Source organism: Cajanus cajan, chromosome 4 (assembly GCF_000230855.2).
Source record: "Cajanus cajan strain Asha chromosome 4, NIPB_CcT2T_4, whole genome shotgun sequence".
Taxonomy (NCBI): domain Eukaryota; kingdom Viridiplantae; phylum Streptophyta; class Magnoliopsida; order Fabales; family Fabaceae; genus Cajanus; species Cajanus cajan.
In genome coordinates this window covers 5,945,634-5,967,465 of record NC_138520.1, presented here as the reverse complement: position 1 = coordinate 5,967,465, position 21,832 = coordinate 5,945,634, and the positions used below count along the sequence as shown (strand labels likewise).

Genomic DNA, 21,832 nt, shown 5'->3' with positions numbered 1-21,832 from the left:
TAAAATAGTTTTTAAAAATAATTAATTGTGAAAATAATTATTTAATTTTTGTATGGATTCAAAAAGAGAAAAATAACATTTGAATAAATAAAAGTAAAAGATAAAAATTAAAAGAATAATTAATAGGTTGTAAAGACTTAATTATAATATTAAAAAATTAGTGATATTAAATAAAAATACAAATATTTCTGTACCATTAAACAATGGTAAAGAGGACACCAAAACATGTTTTCTATGCCATGCACCGAAGTAATAACCTGTTAATGTAGTGTTTATAATTTAATATTATTTTATGTATAAAAAATATATCGTGTTAAATTTTCATCGACCCTATTATTTTCGAGCATTAAAATTTAGAGCTCACTGCTGAGTCCAACTATCATCAGATTAGGCCAATTTTATCACCTCTGTGCATGTGTCAAAGATGAAGGGTTTCAGAGAGGATGTTAATTGCATTTTACTCCTAAAATGTAAAAAAAAATAAAAGAAGTTATTCCTAGCATATCATATAATCAATTAAATTTACATGAGAATTTGTCGCGTGGTTCATAGATTCGACTAAACTAGCCTTGTTATTATGTACATAATAACTGCAAATGAATGTGGATTTGTCATTTTTTTTAACCCTTCAGGTTGGTATATTTTTTCAACATCGTGCCTAGCTTCTAAATCCCTGCTATGATAATTGTCCTTTATCCAGTAAGAATTCTGAAGTTCAGAAAAATTTTATGCCCTAGTTCCTGTGACGACCCTTCTGAGCGAAATCTTTGCTGTGATATGTTTCAAATGTGCCTCATGATTTTCACAACGGCACTGAATGGTATGTTGCTGGGATTGGTAACAGTCATGTAATTGATGGTACTAGATTTCAAGGGAGATTGAGGACTGTTTGTTTCTGCCGTCGAGCAAGGAGAGTCACGAGAAGAGCTGACATGATTAGATTCCTCGGAATCATATTTTTTCGAAGTGTCACTGTCAAACACAAAACAACGAAGAATTAAGTCAATAAGGAAGCCAGAAGCAATTACCAAATTTAACACCTGTAATGTGAAATACCTACAGCAAATAATGACGAAAACATACCCTATTAAATTATGAATTTTGTTAAAAATCCGTGCGCGAATGGAAGCTGGCACTATACCACGGCTATTTTTTGAACTGTGACCGGGACTATGTCTACGTGAATCATCCTACAAAGCACAAACAATTGGACAAGTTATCAGCAAGTCATGTCTTCCACACGAGAATTTACTGTATGATCTGAGAAGATAGTAGTCTCAGACAATTTTTACATGACATGTAATTGAATTCTATTAATTGTCACGTAGAAATTGGCTGGAACCACAGTAGTTCAGACCATACAATAATTTCTCCTTCCTCGACCCCTCTAAACTTAAGCAAATGTTGGTTTATAATTCATAATGATTGATCTCATTGGACCATGACAATGGTCCATTACCAAGGAGTTCAGATATAATTAGAACTTACTCCTGGTCCGGGGTCTCCTCTGGGACAGCTTTGCCCTTGTGAATTTACTGTAATATCTTGATCATGCAAATTTTGTACAAAGGCATGTGTAAGAAGCACTGCTGCCGACGGGCGTTCTGCAGGATTCCTTCTGAAACACTGCTGAAGGAAATCCCGTCCCTCTGAAGACAAATTTTCAGGTATATTTGGAGATTTGTGCAGCACCTTGAACATGGCTTGAGGCTAGTAGACAGAATACAACCAGCCAGGTCATTAAATTCTCCAAGTAACCAGACACGAGCATACCAATTCCAAAAATAGGAATATCTAAGTGAATAAGTGATGCAAGGATATTCAAATGCCTTCCTCAGACATATGCGAAAGCACAATCAAATTAACATGTATTAATATTTAAAACAACGGAACCAGTACATGGTTCAACTTAAAGGGGTAATTGGCATGCAGAGTTCTTTTTTAAAATTCATGGGAATTATGTTTTTAAGGAATCACATTTTCCGAAAATCAGTATTTTTGGAATACTATAAATGTGTTATATATGCCTAAAACTTTCACACCTTCGTAAGAATATTGGATTCCCACCCGTTCTAAGGAAATATTTTAATGGGAAAAGTGGTTAAAAGAATTCCAATGAATGTTAATCTCCTGAGAATGTGTTTTAAAAACTTCACTCTAAACATGGAAAAGTTCCATGCAAAATATAGAGCATCCCATAAATAGTTCTTGCTGACAAGTTTTAATTATGTTTGTTTTACATAATTCCTCAGTCACCGGGAGGTAGAGGGATTATTGATCTTCGTATATTAAACCAACATAATCAATATGCGCAATCCTCTATAATGAGTTCACATGCATAATAAGGTGCTCACCCCTTCAAATTCGCTCCAAGGAGGTTTTCCTGTCAGCATTTCGATTATAGTGCACCCTAAGCTCCATATATCAATGGCCATGGCAATGTCGGGACTGGATTCTTTCTTTATGGCAGCCTTCATGAGCTTCAATCAACAAATTACAGTAAAAAGGGGCGCACGTCATTACTCATTACCCATCTAAAACCCCATAAACAATACAACAATACAAGTAACAAATTACCTCCGGAGCCATCCAGTAGGGACTGCCCTTCAATGAAAGTTCAAATGATTTCTCTGTCAGCTGAAAGAAGCAGATTGTTAAAATTACAAGACCAGCAGACAAGGACATTGTGATGTGACTGCTAACAGAATCAAGTTAACACTCGTAAATGAGAGATTAGCAGACGATGCACACAAATATACCGACTCTACCTAATTATAAAGTAAGTCGAAGATCAGAACTTCAAAACTCACAATTTTTGACACCCCGAAATCCGCAAGCTTAACAGTGCCTGATGCATCCACCAACAAGTTTGCACCTTTGATATCCCTAAAGAACCATATGCAGCAATAGTAATCAGGTTTTATTGGCTAAAAAACAGGCCAGGGAGGGGGTTGGGAGAGCTTATCTAAGCTTATGAAAACAGCTTAAGACATAAGCACATTTTATTTTACTTCAATTTCTTAGTGTAGTTTATTAAAATTATAGCTTATTGTCTTATTCCAAAAAGTTTCACGATCAAATTTATGGTATAAGCCCTCATGAGATAAAAGCTTATGAAATAAATGCTTAACTAAGTTATTTATCCAAACACTTGAAAAAAGTTACCATATCAAGAACAAAATTCTATATAATCCTTTTTATTTGTTTGATTTGTGATTTTAGCTAGAATCAGCTTGTTCATCAAACGTAGTGTATATGAGATATAATAAATTGTCACTTAGAAATTCATAAAAAAAAAAAAAGAGTCATCACTTAGACATAAAATGAGGTAAATTAGTTCCTTTCATCAAGCGTTGTTACCTGTGAATAGTCATGGTACTGTGTAAGTATGCCAATCCAGAGAGAATATGTCGTGTGAAATTGCGAACCACAGATTCTGTCATAGTTCCACAATGTTCATGCATAAACTTATGAAGTGATCCAGGATGAACATACTCCATATATATGTACAATCGATCACCAACCTGAAAACGAAGGTGTTTTACAAATTTAATCTTATTCACAATAGCAAAGATCCTTAAACTTTTCCTTAGATTGTATAATATACTTGGAACAAGAACCAATAATTAACTCACTATTTCACTTCCATAATACTGCACAATGTTGGGGTGGTGTAATTGACGGAGAATTCTGATTTCCTGAAACAAGGAACTATTCAGAATAACAGGCTCGACACCTGCCAATTGGCTAATGTGTACTGTGTACCCACAATTATAGAGTACATAAGAAAAGACTTCGTAGCAATGGTAGGGAAAAACAATAACAGTGCATGAAAGTGAAATAAGAACTGTAATTCAAAATTTCTCAGAAACTATATTAGTTTGGCTTCTACATTAGTTAGAAAACAAATCTTAGTATTAAGGCTCATCTTGAAAACCTCTCCTTGTTTATGCGTAAAACCTCTCTTTATGAATGTGTTCTCAACTTAATCTTACTTTGCTTTTTGTTATTAAACAAAAATAGGATTTTGTTCTAGTTATTAAAACAAGGAATAGGATACACAATATACTAACCTTTCCTAGTGTGTGGGTGGGTTTGTGTTTGTGTGAACTGTACCAAAAATGTGATTGAAAATTTTAATTTTTGGATTAATTAACAAACAAATCTTGGCAAACAAACTCATATTGTAAAACCACTGTTTGAGTGCATTTTCTACTTAATTTTACTTTGCTTTACTTTATTTAACAAATATTGGATCATCTGTTCTAGTTATCAGAACAATTAATTAGAAAACACAATGCAGTGACTGAAATGAACCGGTGGCAGGAGTGGAGGACGGAAAAACATTAAAGCTGGTGACAGTATTATTAATATTAAGATCAAAATAATATTCTCGTGTTCCAAGTAAAATTTCAAACTATTTGTGAACAATTATGATGGCTCATGAGTTTCATTCGCATTGGCAGTTAAACTACAGTGACTAAATGGCTAAAAACTATAGGCATAATATTGTTTCTCTAGCAGAGGTAGTGTTGTTTTTGAACATGATAAAATTAAAACACATAGGGGAAGAACCTGCTCTAGTTGCTTTATGCAGTCAGCAGACTTAGGATCATCAGGGAACAGATCAACCTCTTTCATCGCACACGACGCTCCAGTCTCTCTGTCATACAAACAGGAAAAGGTAAAGAGGAAAGCAGATGACAAGAAGGTTGAAAAAACAGTCCAGAGTCATAATTGCGACATTGACCACAACATCAAGGTTTTTGAGGTTTATGTGACCACAATTATGGCCGCATCCACCACATTTATCAGTAATTTTTCACACTAACAAGGATCACAAGCAATTTAAAACGTCGAGAAAGAAAGGATGGAGCGCATACAGGTTGGTTGCATGATAAACAGATCCATATGATCCACGTCCAATAAGTTTTCCTTTCTGCCATTGTCCTTTCATTGAAGGTGAATTTTCTGTGTTGAGATGCAGGATACTTGGTTGATGCTGCGGAGATGAGTTTGCCGGCTGTGGTGAAGCTCTAGGAGGAAGGGGCAGTGGATGTGCATCCACATGATTATTTTCAGGCCACACTCTGGAGCAAAATTTATGTGGCTGACTCTGACACCCCTCTGGATTAAGGTGGCTCCGCGGGCTGCGCAGAGGGGACCGCTCTGGACTCTGAGCAGTTTTAGCCGGTGGTGACACTTTCAAAATGTCATTAAAATCTTGAGGAAAAATGATGGAAGGATCATAAAAATCTACATTGCTGGATCTACGTGGACTAGTAACAGGACTGGAGAATATGCTGTTGGGGGCACTCTTGGCCGCAAGAGGCAATCTCAAGTTTGAAACGTTTTCAGAGTCATTATCATGAGAGAGCTCTCTGTGATTCTTACATGAACTAGTATTGCCTGTCTCAACAATAACCCAAAAAAGTATAAACACTAAAACATCTCCTATATTTAATATTCAATAATCCTAAGAGAAATTATTTTAGAAAAAAACTTAGGTGGAGTACCATAGGTGATAGATACTGCTAGTATTTTTTTCTAATTAGTGTTGAAGTTTCACTTTAGTAATATACATCAGTCTATTTTATCGAGATCTACATTAAATACAAATACATATTATTAGTGTAATTAAGTTTGTCCATTATTTTATAGTATATGATCATCATATATTGATTATTCATAATCCCGATCAATCCCTACCTAAAACATAGTCAAATTATATAGAAATTAAGTTGGAGCATGAGTTGGTCTAGTTGATATTAAAAAGAATGCTAGCAACATAACATGATAAATTTTGTATTAAAAACTAGAAAATCATGAATGGAGAACTGACCTGCCAACACTCTTGCAGGAGGAATATTAACTCTCAAATCATATCTGGCATTTGCAGGCGCCGGATCAAAAGAAGGTCTACCCAAATTGCTAGCAGACCTTAGACTTCTGACGGCATCGTGATCCACGGATCTCCTGAAACGCAAAAGAAGAATCAGCATGGAGAGAAGATGCGTTGAGCGCGTGCAGTGGGGCAGCAGCGAAGTCTTACCTGGGAAAAGCGAAAGCACGATGTTCGAAGGGGGGAGATCCGAGGTGGCGGCGGGTCAACGGGGACTCGGGAAGCGGGAGCGGCTGAGGAACGGCGGAGGAAGACCAGTGGTCGGAAGAGGAACCGGATTTGAAGGAAGGAAGAGGAGAGGCGGGTAGAGAAATGGTTGAACGCAAACCAGCGTCTTCATCGGTGAGGTAGCGAAGCCTATTCTGGCGAGTGAGCCTGCGTTGCTGAATGGTGGGCGAAGGGTTGTTAGAGTTAGCGGTGCTCATTGCTGATTCTTGAGATGGTCGTCATGCGTTTCGCGTTTTGGTAAGTGCCCGGGGAAGGAAACACCTACGCTGCTTCTTTGCTTCCTCTATTTTCCAATTTCCCTTCTCTTGGGTTGAATGCGCAATATTTTCGCTTTCATGGTCAACACTTCTGACTTTGGATTAAATTAATGTTATTATGTTTGTTGAAAGGAAAATTCAAGAGGAGTGAGTCGTCTTCCCTCTTGACTTGGGCTTCCTAGTTCCTACTCCAAACTTATCCCAATACTTCTCCTGTCATGTCAACTCACAAACTCCACCCCTTTGTTTCTTTCACATTTACTAATCTCTTCTTTCACACTCTTTTTCATTATTTAGTCCTTTTAATATTTTAACTTTCTATATATATATATTTTTGCTGCCTAAAGTGTCTAATTTCTTAATGTATGAATATTTATTCAACAAATTGACTTTTTCTAAAACATGTTATTTTCTTCGTATGAAACTAGAGCTCAAGTTTTATTGGTCTTTTTTTTTTTTGTTTGTCTCCTCGATACGAGGGAGGCACCTCAAAGGGTGATATTTATTCAACAAATTGACTTTTTCTAAAACATGTTATTTTCTTCGTATGAACCTAGAGCTTGAAGCTTTATTGGTCTTTTTTTTTTGTTCGTTCTTGAAGTATCCACAGCCGGAAGCAGTAACTAATCTCCTCGCTACGTTGGATGCACCTCAAAAGGTGGGATAGCTGGCCCCAAGATTTAACGCGGCTGCATACACAAGGCAGGATTCGAACCCCTGACCTTGCTTAAGCGTGGATCAACTCCTACCGCTGAACCACACGCTTGGGGTTAAACTTTATTGGTCTTTAGTTTTCATTCATGTGATTTTATTTTATTTAATGTTTGATGATCCTTTAATGGTAACAAATATTAATTCGAATGAATATATTTTATATAATTTAAAAATTATAAGAAAAAAGTGTGTAAATTAATTTAAGATTATAAAACACGTGACGTGACCCTCAAAGGAAGATACAAAAATCTAGGACACGAGGATGAGAAAAAAAAAAAGAATAAAAAATTACGATTGCTATTACACAGAAATAGTCAGAGAAACCCGTTTGACAAAACTCTCCATTGCGCACGTCCCTAACTTAACGAACCGATTGGTTTTGTGAAGCTTAATTTATATTTTTTTTATTAGTAAAAAAAGAGAACGACGGTGCTACGGTTCTAATCTTAAATTTTGTAAATGCTACCTCAATTCTTAGTTTCTTACCGCTAACCCGATCCCAGTACTTCTTCAATTTATACTTTGTCAGAGTTTGTATATTATGTTTTTTTTTTTCTTTTTTTATTCAAACCTTAGTTTTAACTTTAAGCATCATTTTGGTAAAGACAAACGAAAAAAAGGTGAGAAATAGAAAATGAAAAAATAAATGAGTAAAAATAAAAAAGAAATAAAGTAAAAAATCACTTTTCTTATTTTAAAGAAATATGAGAGTAAAGAAAAAAAGAGAAATAAAAAATTAATCAATTGTTAATAATCATAATAAAATATTCATGTAATCGACGTCGTAATTAATTGTATTTTTTAATTAATTTGTGATTTTTTTTTAAATAATTGTGACAGTTTCGAAACCATGGTATTTATAAAAAAATTATTGAAAAAAATATTGTGATGGTTTGTACACTATCAATATCTAATCAAATAAATATAAAAAAAATGTGACAATTTCTATAATTGTGAGTTGTGAATGTATTATAATTATTCTAAGTCATTTTATATTGTTAAGTTAGATTGTTATTTTATATTGAGAGAGTTTAAAGTTTAAGGATCTCTTAGGAATTTCAATGGTATTGGGAAAGGGTTTCTTTGGATAAAAATTCAGTTTTACCCTAAAAAAAAGTATATAAGGTTTTTATTTAGAATAGAGTCTCATAAACTTAAGTTCTCAAAATCTTAGAGAGAGAAAACTCTAGAGAAAAGGTCTTTAGTTCATGAATTCCTTTCTTGTGAATCTACTATTCTTCTATATTTCTTCTCTCCCCTAACTGATTTTAAATTGTTTGTGGTGATTTAGGCTGTGGAGATTTTGAATCAAATCTGTGAAGTGCAAAAAACCTATTTTCTTTTCTTTTGCCTTGGTGTCAAGCTACTCGAGGTAAGAGAAGCTAGTTTCCTATTTTTAGTGAAGTTGTTGAGTGGTTGAATGATTTGTTGGTTGTATGTTGTATGAATTCCTTGAAATTCGTGGCTATATGGGGATCAAATCAGAGTAGGTTGTAGTGAGAGTTAGGATTTTGGGTTCTTGATGAAAAAATGGGGGTGATTTGAGTTGATTCATGGTTACATGTTGATTCTAAGTGCTTATATATGTTGGTTTTGATGTATGTAAGTGTTGTTTGATGTTTCATGTGTTGAATCTTTGCTGGATTTTACGTGTTGAGGCAAAAATCAAGTTCTGCATATGTAAAATCTTGATATCGCGTTGGACACGCCTTCATGACGTTGAACGTCGTTCTAACTTGAGACTTTCTATCCTGATCACGTTGGGTGCAGGATGTGAGAAAAGAGACTCATCTCGAGTTGGCAAAGCATCGGGCGTGGTTTAAATAACATCAAACATGAGAATGTTGGGAGGTCTTTGACTTGATGATGTCGGACCCAAAGTTGAGTGGCACCCAGCATGGCCAAGCCAGAGCTCTTTGCTTGGATAATGTCAGGTGTTGGGATGGCGACATCAGGCATAAGTCAGACTAAGACTCTTTGCTTGAGATGGGGTTAGGCATGGTGTTTTGCCACGCTAGGCACGAGGTCTTAAGGGCATGTGTCTTAACCATGTCGAACGTGGGTTGTGTAGCATCAGATGTGGATGAGTTAAAGAACTCCTTCCTAGATGGCACCGGGCAATAGACGTGTGGTGTCGGGCACTAGTTGCAAAAGGAAAACATGTTGATATAGTTGCATGAAGTGTCGAGTACTTATTAATTTAGTTGTTAAATGAATAAATGATGAATAAGCTGCAGAGATGAAGTCGTATATGATAATTGTGTTGGGAATTGTTAGTTGAGAAGTTAAATATAAGTTGAGATGTATGTTTTGTAGAGTTGTGTTATTTGTGTAGTTGTGTTGAAATGTGTAACAAGTGTTGTGTTGTTGAGATGATAAATGATGAGAATGCTTCAGGCATTTAGGCATGGTGTTGTTGAGTTGTGATGACCAATCTAGGATTAGAGGAGAAATTTTGAAAGTTGTATATCTCATTATGTGGATATTATGTTGTGGTACTCTAAGAGCCCAATTTGTTGAAAATCCTTCTTAGAAAGTTGACCTTTGAAGTGGATAATTGTGTTGAGTCTCCTTTAGGACTTAGTTAGTACCGTGTGTGGGTAAGGTCAAGACACACATGTATGAAGCAACCACAATATAGTGGCCAGGTCGAGTTATATTGATTATAAGTAACCAATCGAGTAAAGTACAAAGGTTGAAGTTTAGTTTCTAAGCGAGTATAGGAAGGACATATTATTTGGAGGGTAGCTAGTGGACTAATCTCATAGGAGGCTTAATTAGGCTAGCTAATGTCATGGTAAGCCCATACTTAGTTGTTCTACCTTGATAGTAGTATTGCACTTTGTTGTTTAAATGACAACATCCGAGAAGTTGAGTTATTGTGTTATGAATTTATATTCAATTTGTTGTTGATCTAGCAATCCCAAAAAGATCATCCTGTGTTGTCAATTCAGTAGAGTCAAGCCACTTAAATTGTTTACCTTGTGTTATAGGAGATTTCCTAGTTGAGATGCGTAACAATGCATTTAGTTATTGTGTTGTAAATATTGTGTTGTTGTGATGAATAACCTGAGTTGCTAATCTTGTGATGTTGAATTAATATTGTGTTGTAGTAGTATGAGAAATTTATGTTGATATGTGATGGTTGTATTGTGATGAATGTAAATAATGTTGAAGTTAAGATGAGATGTGTTGATGTTTTCATGTTGTATGTATATATATATGTGTTGTGTGTGTGTGTATATATATATATATATATATATATATATATATATATATATTGATTCTTCAAACTCTAGCTTGAACTACGATGATTATACGTCGTATAAGAATAGGATAAGGATAGGTTGGAGTCATGCAGTGGAGGCCATTAAGTGGTGTTGGACCTAGATGTATTTTGAGAATTACCTTTTTAGAGTGGTTATGTATATTGTAGAAGTTACTTGATCAATAATTTAAGTTGTATAATTTATATTTAAGTTGCTTGATTGATAAATTATATATGTAGTATAGTACATATTTTTCGTATTTGTAGATCTATAATCCTAAATTAGTTATTTTTTTGTTGCTAGTAGCTGTGTCATTTAATGTGCAGATCATGGTGGGTTGTTAAAATTTCAAACCGTCACAAATTACAAATTTTGTTTTTTCTCTCTCTAATTTTCACTTATCTAAACATGAAAATAAAAAGTTGAGATTCAAACTTTTTTATTTCACTTTCCTCATTTTTGCATGCTAAACACTCAAACTTATTTTTACTCTCCTTTTTTAATTTATTACTTATTTCTATGATATCAAACATGGTGTAAAATGCATGTTTGTTTCTTAGATGATAGTGTTTTTTTTGTCCATGTACATAGTCCATACAATGCTCCAAAGTCGACAACTAATAATTAAGTTGTACTTGTAAAACATAATTTTCATTGGTCAAACATTATTTTAACACAAATGAAAATCAAATTTAGGAACACCAAGTTGACTCCTGTGTCTCACTTGCCACATAAAAAACATGTTTTCAAAATTGTATTGAATTGACTGGTTAGACCAATTTGACCAAAAATAGATCTTTAACTGGTTTAATTGGTTTAGAAACCGTTTTGTAATGAATCGATGAAGAACTAATAGAATTGACCAAAACTAATAAGAAATTGGTTAAATAGGTTTGAATCGGTAATTAATTTTTTTATTTTAAAATTTAAGTTAAAATATTTTTAATAAAAATACATATTTAATATAAATTATAAATTAATTTTTTTAATAATTATTTTATAAATATAATTTAATCATTTATATTAATTTATAATTTTAATATCTTTTATTTTTCATAATTTATATTATATTAATTTGATACATTTTTATTCTAGATGTAAACTTGTAATTACTAATGGATATTGTTATATTTTATTAAAATTTAAATTAAAATGTTGTATAATATTTAAATTAGAATTTTACATATACATTAATCTTTAGAACCTATAAATACTATTTAATTTTAATTATTAGTGTTATAAAATTATGATATTATATTTATTTAATATTTATTATTATTACTGTTGTTGTTTTATTAATATGAGTTTGGTCACAATTCAACTACAATTAAGTCATTGAATCTTGAATCAATGCTTAAATAAATTTAATGACCGATCTAATTTCAAAAATACTGTCAAAAAGTAAAGTCCATATTTTTAATATTGCACTTTATTCCCAAGGACTTATTAACAACATCTTTTTTAAAGATTAATATGTATACCAATTTTTATAATAAATTAACAATTTATTTTTGACATCTAAAATAGATGATTGATATTTGTTACATTAAGTTTTAAGAAGAAAATATTTTAGTTTGTTTATATATATATATATATATATATATATTAAAAAAATAATTTATTTGTAGAACATAAGTTAATGAATAGAGTAAGTCTAAGTAAATTTATTCTAATAAATTAATAAATTACATTACATTACATTTTAATAAATTAATAATGTAATTGATAATTTGAATGTTGTACAAAAAAAAAATGACATGTTTTTATTTTGTCTATGAACATGGTCTTCATAATATTTCAAAGTTAATAATCAATAAATAATATGTGATTGCAAGCTGTAATTGATCAATCATGTGATATAATGTTTAAATTTCATAAATTAATAAATATGAATGTTATTATAATATAATGTTTAAAAATGATTGGAATAGGAACATTAACTTATAGTAAAGTGTACAATTCAATTAACAAATTAAAAAACCACCAATTATATAATATTCCTTAATTATTTCTTTCTTAAATGTAAATTCTATTATATTTAAATCTTTTAGCACTTACTCTTATTCGGTTTTGATAGTCAGTTGGACCTATTCTTAACTGGTATTTTGTTCAAACTGATAACTGGTCAAATTATAGTCTGCTCTAGTTTTTAAAACTATAAACTCGAGTCTTTACTTACTGATCAACCTAACTACTGTAGTCAGCATAGTTTTTTTTTTATTTCCTTTGGAAGAACCACATCTTAATATACTATTGGCATTGGGTCAAAGTGTCAAACATTTTATACACATTTTAAACTTTGTAACTCACGTACCAATCCACCATCTGTTCTAACTCGATCATGACTATGACCATCTGGGGCAGTGTTAAGTGACAAAAAATTGAGGTGTTAAGATCCCGAGAAACAGACATGGGCCTAAAACAGAGTTCTCTCATGGAGTTGTACTGTGGTAAACTGTATAAATGAGATCTCAACAGCAGCTTAAAAAAAAAAGAGATGATTTTTTCTCTGATTCTATTTGTTTTAATTTACATTGTTATTGTGTCTTAATTGATGTTCGGTGACGATAATCGGTCAATGATATGAGAAACTCTATTTTTACCTTCAAAATTTGTTACCGAGTACCAAGTGGAACTCATTTCAAATTTGTCAATGTGAACTATTTAAAGATAAATGAAATCCGCTTAACGTTAATATTATATTGAAGTAATAACTACTGTAAGATAAATGAAATCCGCTTAACGTTAATATTATATTGAAGTAATAACTACTGTTTCTTTCTTTGATAAATCATATTTAGTTGTTGTACTAGTGAGACCATTCGGCCACCAGGTAGCCGATATTCAATTAGCACCCGAATGGTTGAACCAGGTAGCCGACGACAATGCTCCATAAACTCATATCCCGCCTAATCAAAAGTTAAGAATTATTCTTAATTAAGAGTTAAGAGCTAATCACGCCAATAAGCCGATTAGAGGCGTATTATCTAATATGGTAATCTTATTGCAGGGCCCATGAGGGTCAGGGTCCATTAATGTCAGTATAAATAGCTCATGTCATGAGATAACGTCACTATTCATTAATTACTATTAATATCTATGTTTGTCCTGACTTGAGCGTCGGAGTGCCTTTTACAAGTACTCTCCCTCTCACCGGAATATTCGTTAGGAGTTCTCGTTTGACCCTCAGAAAGTGTGCCCTTCTAACAGGTACAGTTGTCATTCTTTTCATTTCAAATGGAAAATAAATTGAGATTGAAATAAGTTAGTGTTATGAGAAAAAATAAATACACTTTTTTTTAACACGATAACAGAATTTGAACACGATTTGAACAGTTCAGCTGCTCACCACTATGCCAACTATGGTGGTTTTAACAACTCACTATTTTGAATAAACTCTTTATTATCCCAATCACACCAATAACTTCATTACAATTTTACTGTCCCAACAAAGCAGGAACATTTGGCTATTCACTTAGTTACACAGGCCCTTTACACATATAGGTAACTAATAACTACTCGCAATAACAAATATAAAACAGTGATCCATATGTACCTTTTTTTTTCCTAACTCAAACCGTCACAAATCTAGGATCATCCGTCACAAGTAAATCAAGACAAGAAAATAAGGGCGCAACTTTTTCTACCAATGTTGTTCACTGTATAGCCACTAATATCATTCAGCATGAGGATTCAGCACCTGCCCGATGAAGAGCACCGTTCCAGTTAAATCTTCTCTGATCAGGAACAAGAAAGGGTGGTCTGCTACGAAGTCTATTTTAGTTGGAAATTGCACACTCCTCAATAGTATAGTTGCAGCTGTGGCCGCTGCAGCTTCAGTGCCTTCTTCATTTACTTCAATAAAGGACTTATGAAATATATCAGAAACACATAGGTTTTGACCCACAGAAGAATCCACCATTTCGGTCAAACCTCCAACAGTGAAAGGCAAAACCACTCCCAGCTCCTTCAGCACATTAGAGGCCTCAAACCCAAAAGAAATTTTGAATCTTGGGATCCTGAATTCGTCTACTTCCACTTTTTGATTAGGAAGCTTGCGCTCCAAGAACCCAGATTCAGAAGCAAATTTCTCGGCCAAAGCCGATAGCCCATCTTTTGCATCTGGGAGGAAAATGTACATGGTGAACTGACGCTTATCTTCGCCTTGCTTGTAGGGAAGACCAAGGACTTTGAAACCATCAAAAGCCCTAATAAACTGCTTCTTGTTGCTCGTCATGAAGGGAACCTTGACTGTACTATCGTCAAGAAGGTGAAAATCATTGTCTTCCGTAGTTGAAGGATCAAACTTCTCATTCCACGCTCCTTTGAAGTACAGTGCATTTGCAAAGATGAGCCTGGTTGAATTGTCGACTGATCCAGGAGGAAGAAGCTCTTTAACAAGGCCATTTGTCTCTTTTTCAGCCCATGAATTTACTTCATTGGCCACTTCAACAGCCTTAAAATACACCATCAAAGTAAAAAATCAATCATAAATTGATCGGTTAATTTTGTTTAATTAAGCATTTCAATAGAAACATTTAACTTTTTGCTAATCTATTTTCATATATTTATGTTTCCAAATTAATTAGAAACAGCACATATCATGATTTGCCGCTGAGAGACTATAGATCAAATATGACTATACCAGGCATCAATGAGAGTTACACAAAACAGACCATCTAGTCAGCAAGGCAGCGAACCAATTTCTATAGAAGTCAACATTCATGCTGCTCTAAAATCAACTTGATGGTATGCTAAAGGATCATGTGAATTGCTTTTCTCTCTAGTACTAAAAAATTTGAAGCTGGCTTTCTTTTCCAAGTGCCAGAGCCCGCAAGCAATTGCAGGACTTGTTTAATTGTTTACACTCCTTGGCTTGATCACACACTCAAAAAGAATAAAATAACAAACTATGTCCAGTCATGTAAGGTGTGTCCGAACCGTGTCAAAGTTAAATAAATAAATAAAAAAGACACCATAAACATGTGTGATGTGACTGACACGTGGGGAGTGTTGACAGTGTGTTGGTGTCGAAGGTGTCGGACACCCTGACACCTCTGTTGTAAGGAGTGTTGGTCCAACCCCCACCACAATTGTCAATGAATCAAATGACTAAAAGATGAAGTTTGTGTGGTGCGGGGTCGTTAGGATGTTTTCCATATTATGTGGGCAGGAGCAAGGTTGTATTGTATGATCAAATTCAGAATAAGAAACATTTCATACATCTAAATATATAGCTTTTTCCGAAAGATGGAAGAAAAATCTTTTTGTCACACATGATTATCTTGTATTTTTATTCATTATCGAGGAGTATTCTCCATCAAACACAGAAGAATTTCCCTCAAGGGTTTGAGGGACACTAAATAAGTGAGCATCTTCTCTCCTAGCTTGAGTTTTTTACTTTGCAAGAATCATATTCGATCTCTAGTCACTTGGTTAAGGAATGTGAGTCCCTCGCCGCAATTATCTTGCATTAAATTTAATTTTTATTTCAGGCTTAAATACGTTTGGCCTTCAAATACAGGTAAATTTGTTTTTCTCTCAAATTTAAAATTGATTTTTCCATGTTATTTAAAGGAAACTTAGGTTCTCGAATTTAAAATTGATTTTTTTACTGTGATTTAAAGAAAACTTATTTTAGTCTATGCAATGTCATTTGTAAATACAAATACAGTCATACATCAAATACAACACTAATGTCATTTTGTAAGTGAAAACATCAAATTAAGCTTGCATAATTGTATCAAAGTGTCTTCATAAGTCATGTTATTGGTGGCATTAGTTACTAAAACAATATTATTTGAAATTATAGAACTAAAAAAAAAGTGATTTTAAATTTGAGAGAAGAAACAAATTTAGGGTAAATTTGACGGAATAAAAATATAATTAAGGCTCCGTTTTATAAATCAGCAGGAGGTTAGGATCGAAATCTAAATGAGTTGATAATAGAAATTAGAAACTCTAGTAGTTCCCACCGCAACAAAGAGTTTTGAAGTGAGTTCCGAAAAACACTTTTACTAATTAATGGACAACTACATTAAGGGTTTGGGTCTAAAGTAAAATATATGGAATGCTAGCACAACAAGGGGATGAATAAAAGTAGCGAAAAAGAAGTTACCTTGGTCTGGAAATCAACCGAAGCCAAAGTGGCCTTGTAATCGGTAGTGACAAGTTGTTTGAAGGAAGGGAGAGGAGAGAGGGATTGCTCAACCCACACGCCGTTGGCGAAGGAGAGACGAGGCCCGCCGGCGGGAGCGGCGTCGGAGAGGACGACGGCGACGAGCTGAGAGGCGAAGGAGTTGAGATGATCGTTGGATTTGGATCGGAGGAAGGAGAGAAGCTGATCGAGTGTGTGGCCCTTGGAACCAGCGGCGATGATGCTAAGAACAACGTGCAACGACAGCGGCGAAAACACCACGTTCTTCTCACGACCTTCTTTCGACAATAAGGGCTTTGTGATGCTCAGACCAACGTCGGTTTGGTTGCTGATCGACTCACGGAGGTCCATTGTTGTTTCGCTTTCCGAGCTCAATACACACTGAAGTTGAACGCTCTATTAATATTACATTACCTAAATTCTACAAAACTATTCTACGCTGTCATGTGTTTTATATTAAATTTAAGAGATAAAAAATAAGATGCACATTTTAAAATAAATAAAAAAAAAGGAAAAAGTATAATTTATAATATTAAAATAATCAAATTCAGGAAAGGACAACTTTGTCGTGTCGTGTCGCGCTCCCACTTCGACATCTCATACTTGTTTCTCTGCGTTGCTACGCGTATGCTTAGGGATTAAGTTTCGAATTTCGTATTTCTGCACTGCTTTTGGGCCTTTCAAATCCAGAACCAAGCCCATGTTGGACATATTTCATAACCTTCATGTCTGGAAAATGGCCCATTACTGATATCTGTACCAATACTTGCAAGGGAATTTCATTTTCAACTAGAATTATCTGAAATTATATAAAATAATATCTTTTAAATTTAACTTCTGGAACTCAATTATTTTACCTTCCAGAAACTTATTTCCAAAACACACTTCCGATACCCAAAAATAAAATTCTGGAACAGATTGTTATAATAATAAGAAAAGGAAAAGTAATAACGTGTACTGGTAGCTCAACACACAAAAGGAAAAGAATCGAGCACAAAATTCAAAGTTGACATCAATTTAACTCCTCAGTTAAGAAAGAGACATCAAAATCAGAGTGAACTTTTGTGTACATAATGTGATAACATTACTTTAAAGTATAATTTTTTTGTTTTAGCTACACGTATCTTTTATTAGAAATAATATTGTTTGGATTGAGTATTGATATTTTTTTTAAAAAGCTAAATTGTGTACTCATAATAATGCTTTACAAAATAAATGAAGTATATAGTGTTATAAATATATTTTAGAAAATAATTTTTAAAACACCAACAAATGTCTAAAAATAAATTTTTAATATTTTAAAAATAAAAATATAGTAGAAAGATAAGAAGAAAAAAGGGAAGAGCAAACAAAATCTCCATAATTTATTTCCATATCATTTTGGACTAGTTAGTTAATTCACAAAATGTGGTGTAAGTTAGCTCCATAACTACAGTTAAATAGTACAGATAATCAAGTATCTTGACAAAAATTAAGGTATAGGACATAAGTGATTAATACATTAAATTTAATGTTAAATTGTTTGAACAATGTTCGAATTTAATCTTTGACAAAAATAATTCTTAATTATATTTTACTTATCTCTTGATTGAGACAGATTAGTCTAAGATAAATGGTTTAAGACACTAGTGTCCAATAAAAGAAAAATATCTGGACAAAATTAGAAAGAAACAAAAATTTTAAGTGTCATTATTCAATTTTCCTAAAGGGATATCTGAATACAAGTGAACACATGTAATATTAAATACTTTGCTACATGCATATCAATGATTGAGAGGAGAATTTATAGTTTTTATAAAAAAAATTTACATATTAGTTTTCTTTTCTTATTTTTTATCATTACTTATTAGTGTAAATTATGAAGAGTTTGATTAATCATCTTTAAACCTTATTTAAGAAATTTAAAATCGGCAATAACATGTTGATTTGATGGGGGTTTTATTTTGCGCGGGGGGAGAGGGAGATTTGCAAGTTTAATTGGCAAAACAAAATAGAGAGGAACAGGAAGTTTCAATTATTTCGTACTTCTTGCAAATTCTATTTTTTGCATTTTTAGTTTTTTTTTTCTTTATAGACATGATGCACATAATGTCTTAAAATTAATAATTAAGAACTAATTTGTATTCACGAAATATAACTTTCATTAATCAAATATTATTTTAACACAAATTATATCAGGTAGGTCTTAGAGTTGGGATATTGTCGATTCTTAGATTTAGAATAACATTTCATGAGAAGTAGTGTTCGTCTTTGTCAAAGTTCAACCAAGCTGAAGATTACTCGACCTGACTTGATAATAAAAGGTTTTGAATACACTTAAATAACTAAATTCTTAATGATAACATATTTTCATCTATAAATATTTGCATTTCACTTTCATAAGGTATGTAACTTCATATACAACATACTAAACACTTTGATTACTTGTTGGCTTTGGCATTAGAGTCATTTTGTAGGTATAACCACCACTTACAGCTCTAAAAACTAAGGACTAGGACTTTAATTTGAAGATTCATCATCAACATTTTTTTGTAAGTACATTTAGTATCGACTACGGGGTTGTAGAAAACTTTTTTCCTACAAACTATACTAATTTGAAGATGATGGCTAAACTATACTTTTTGGATTGTTACATGATAATAAAAGACCTTCAACGTACTTAAATGATCAAATCCTTAATAATAACATCTTTTCATATATAAATACCTTCATATGAGGCATCTAAACACTTTAATTACTTATTGACTTTGACACCAGAGTTTTTTTTTTTTTTTTTTTTAAGTACAATCATTGCTTATAACTCCAAAAATCAAAGATTGGAGGAGAATGAAGACCTTCGTTAATTTAAAGGTTGTTTATCAACGTTTATCTGTAAGTACACAAACAAGAATCAAATTTAAGAACACCATGTCAACTTTGATGTTCTTGTATTTCATGGTTTGTTTATTAATTCTAATTTAACTTAAAATTAATAATTATTAATAAATTATTTATTTTAACGCATAAAATCACAACAAAGCTTATTAATATACGTGTCTATATGAAAAGTCCTAGGTTACCAACAAAGCTTATTAATTCACATGTTTATATGAAAAGTCCTCGGTTACCAAATTATTGCGATTGCAATATGTATGTATTCTTTTTCTTCTTCAAATTATAAATATATTTTATAGTGATAATTTCTTAAACCAATATGATCAACTTAGTGACAAAATAGTTGTTTTAACTATATTATTAATATAAAAAATCTATCTTCGAAACTAATCTCTATCCAATAGGCCGCAGTTGCTTAAGCTACCGAGCGCAACTTGTTGATTAATTATCTGACTTGCTTACTAGTTAAAAATGTTTGCCTTAATTAACTCTACATGATAGTGACTCCCACAACAAAACAAAAAGGTTTAAGTTGTTTGGATTTGGAATATGTTGAGCTGTGATGCTGATTCAACTGTGAACACTAATTCTATAGCTATTGAAATGCAAATAGTGTAATTGATATACGTAATTTTATAGCTATGACAATCGTCATACCACGTCCTCATATATATATATATATATATATGAAGTATGTTATTTCTTTATATAATAATTTATATTCTACATCAAATTTTAACAATTTAACTATTAAATTAAAAATTTATTACAAAAATTACAAATTATAATTTTTTTTAAAAAATTATTTAATATTTAATTTTATAACAAATAATTATAAAAATATTTTCTACTTTGATTTGATTTAATGAAAATAATTTTTAAATTATTTAAAAATTTGTAGACTTATCTATATATTAAAATTTTTTATTTAATGAATTGTGAAAATCTTGACATTTACTTATATTTTAAAAAATGTTACCTGTTAAATTGAATTTATTTAATAAATTATTAATTAATATTAAAATTTTATAAACTTGAATCAATATATCTAAATAATTTTGAAAGAAGTAACTTTACAAAAAGATATTTCTTGAATAGCTTGATCCATCTTTGTATATGAGAAAATATGTAGAGAAATGCTAACACAGTCTTTTTTAATAATAATCTTTATTGATTAAAATTTGTTAAAAATTATAAATTTAAAAAGTTTTATCATTAAATTAGAAGAGATAGTTAGATAAAGATAAGAGACCAGACCTACAATTTTGATGAATTATAATAAATTTTAACAAATAATAGATAATCTTTAGAAAAAAAATTAAAGTAGTTTGATTACATTCATCGTATTACAATTATTTGTTTTTTTGACTTACTCAAACGAGCACTTGAGTTTTAGTTGTATATATTAACCATTGCATCATCAAGAATAGATATATATATAATACTTTGTGTCTCATAATAAGTGTCATATTTAAGAAAAAATAAGTTTCAAAATGAGTATTATTTTAGTTCTTTAATATAACATTAATTACATATTTTCATCTATATCTTTATTATTTTAGTTTTTTAATATAATATTAATTACATTTTTCATCTGTATCCTTCATATTTTTTTTAGCGATCAGTTATCATATTGCGTCCTTTCTAATAAGAATATTAATCATAAAGTTAATTTTATAAAATTAATCCATTTATTAATTTTTCTTATTTTATCTATAAAAAAAAGTTAGATGACAGTTATGATGAAAAGGAAAAAAGTGAAAGTTTATAACACATAATAACATTCAATCATTGCATGGAGTATTTGCAACCAATTGATGCAAGTTTAATGAGAGTGTATATTGGGAGATAGGGTGCTCAAGACATTACTAAACCTCAAGTGCTGGTCCTACATAATATCAGTCATTTGTTATATGATTAATTAGGTTGTGATGAAGTTTGTCTTCTTTTTTAAGGATGTAGGCCAAACTGCTAACCTAAGCAAATTCACAAGTTTCTGATGAATCCAAATCCACCTTGTGTTGTTGCGATTAAGTTAAATGAAAATTGACCAGAGCTAATACCGTTAAAAGTACGTATCTGGGTATAAACATTAGAAATTGAAGGAATCTATTAAGTTGGCTTGTAATTTACAAAGGATGGTTACATAAGCAGCATCAAACAACACAAGAGACAAAAGCAAAATCCAGACACGAACCATGCAATAAAAGTATACACTCTAGGCATAATGGACAAACGAGTGAAACGCTTAGTTTCAATTAAACAAAGAACGAAATTGACTCATCACGTAGTTGCTGCGTTTTCGGGCCCCAATGACGTGTTCTACAACTTCCACTCGTTGTTTAGTTTTTATGTTACTCAAATTACCCTGGTTGAAGGAGAAACTTTTACCTTTAACAACCTAATCATAATTTAATACTCCAATTTTGAA

General features: G+C 32.1%; 2 protein-coding genes across 2 annotated transcripts; both read right to left on the bottom strand.

The window, feature by feature from the left end:
• Window positions 1-471: 471 nt before the first annotated feature.
• Window positions 472-6,619, bottom strand: LOC109802360 (mitogen-activated protein kinase kinase kinase 5). Its single transcript, XM_083073991.1, has 12 exons — window positions 6,053-6,619; window positions 5,843-5,976; window positions 4,884-5,409; window positions 4,576-4,663; window positions 3,636-3,698; window positions 3,361-3,524; window positions 2,811-2,886; window positions 2,578-2,637; window positions 2,355-2,480; window positions 1,489-1,710; window positions 1,084-1,190; window positions 472-972 (listed from the first exon to the last, which is right to left on the bottom strand). The coding sequence occupies exons 1-12, from the start codon at window positions 6,325-6,327 to the stop codon at window positions 783-785; spliced, it is 2,031 nt and encodes a 676-aa protein (XP_082930117.1). The 5' UTR covers window positions 6,328-6,619; the 3' UTR covers window positions 472-782.
• Window positions 6,620-13,753: 7,134 nt separating this feature from the next.
• Window positions 13,754-16,963, bottom strand: SERPIN1 (Serine protease inhibitor (SERPIN) family protein). Its single transcript, XM_020363420.2, has 2 exons — window positions 16,489-16,963; window positions 13,754-14,826 (listed from the first exon to the last, which is right to left on the bottom strand). The coding sequence occupies exons 1-2, from the start codon at window positions 16,876-16,878 to the stop codon at window positions 14,047-14,049; spliced, it is 1,170 nt and encodes a 389-aa protein (XP_020219009.2). The 5' UTR covers window positions 16,879-16,963; the 3' UTR covers window positions 13,754-14,046.
• Between the last annotated feature and the right edge of the window lie 4,869 nt (window positions 16,964-21,832).

Excerpts from the sequence above, each read along its gene's own strand:
- LOC109802360 (XM_083073991.1), bottom strand. The coding sequence starts at position 6,327 with ATGAGCACCGCTAACTCTAACAACCCTTCGCCCACCATTCAGCAACGC. Across the intron at positions 5,410-5,842 it reads TCCTGCAAGAGTGTTGGCAG|GCAATACTAGTTCATGTAAG; the intron begins GTCAGTTCTCCA and ends TTGTTGAGACAG. Across the intron at positions 1,711-2,354 it reads CTTGGAGCGAATTTGAAGGG|CCTCAAGCCATGTTCAAGGT; the intron begins GTGAGCACCTTA and ends TCTGTCTACTAG.
- SERPIN1 (XM_020363420.2), bottom strand. The coding sequence starts at position 16,878 with ATGGACCTCCGTGAGTCGATCAGCAACCAAACCGACGTTGGTCTGAGC. Across the intron at positions 14,827-16,488 it reads CGGTTGATTTCCAGACCAAG|GCTGTTGAAGTGGCCAATGA; the intron begins GTAACTTCTTTT and ends GTGTATTTTAAG.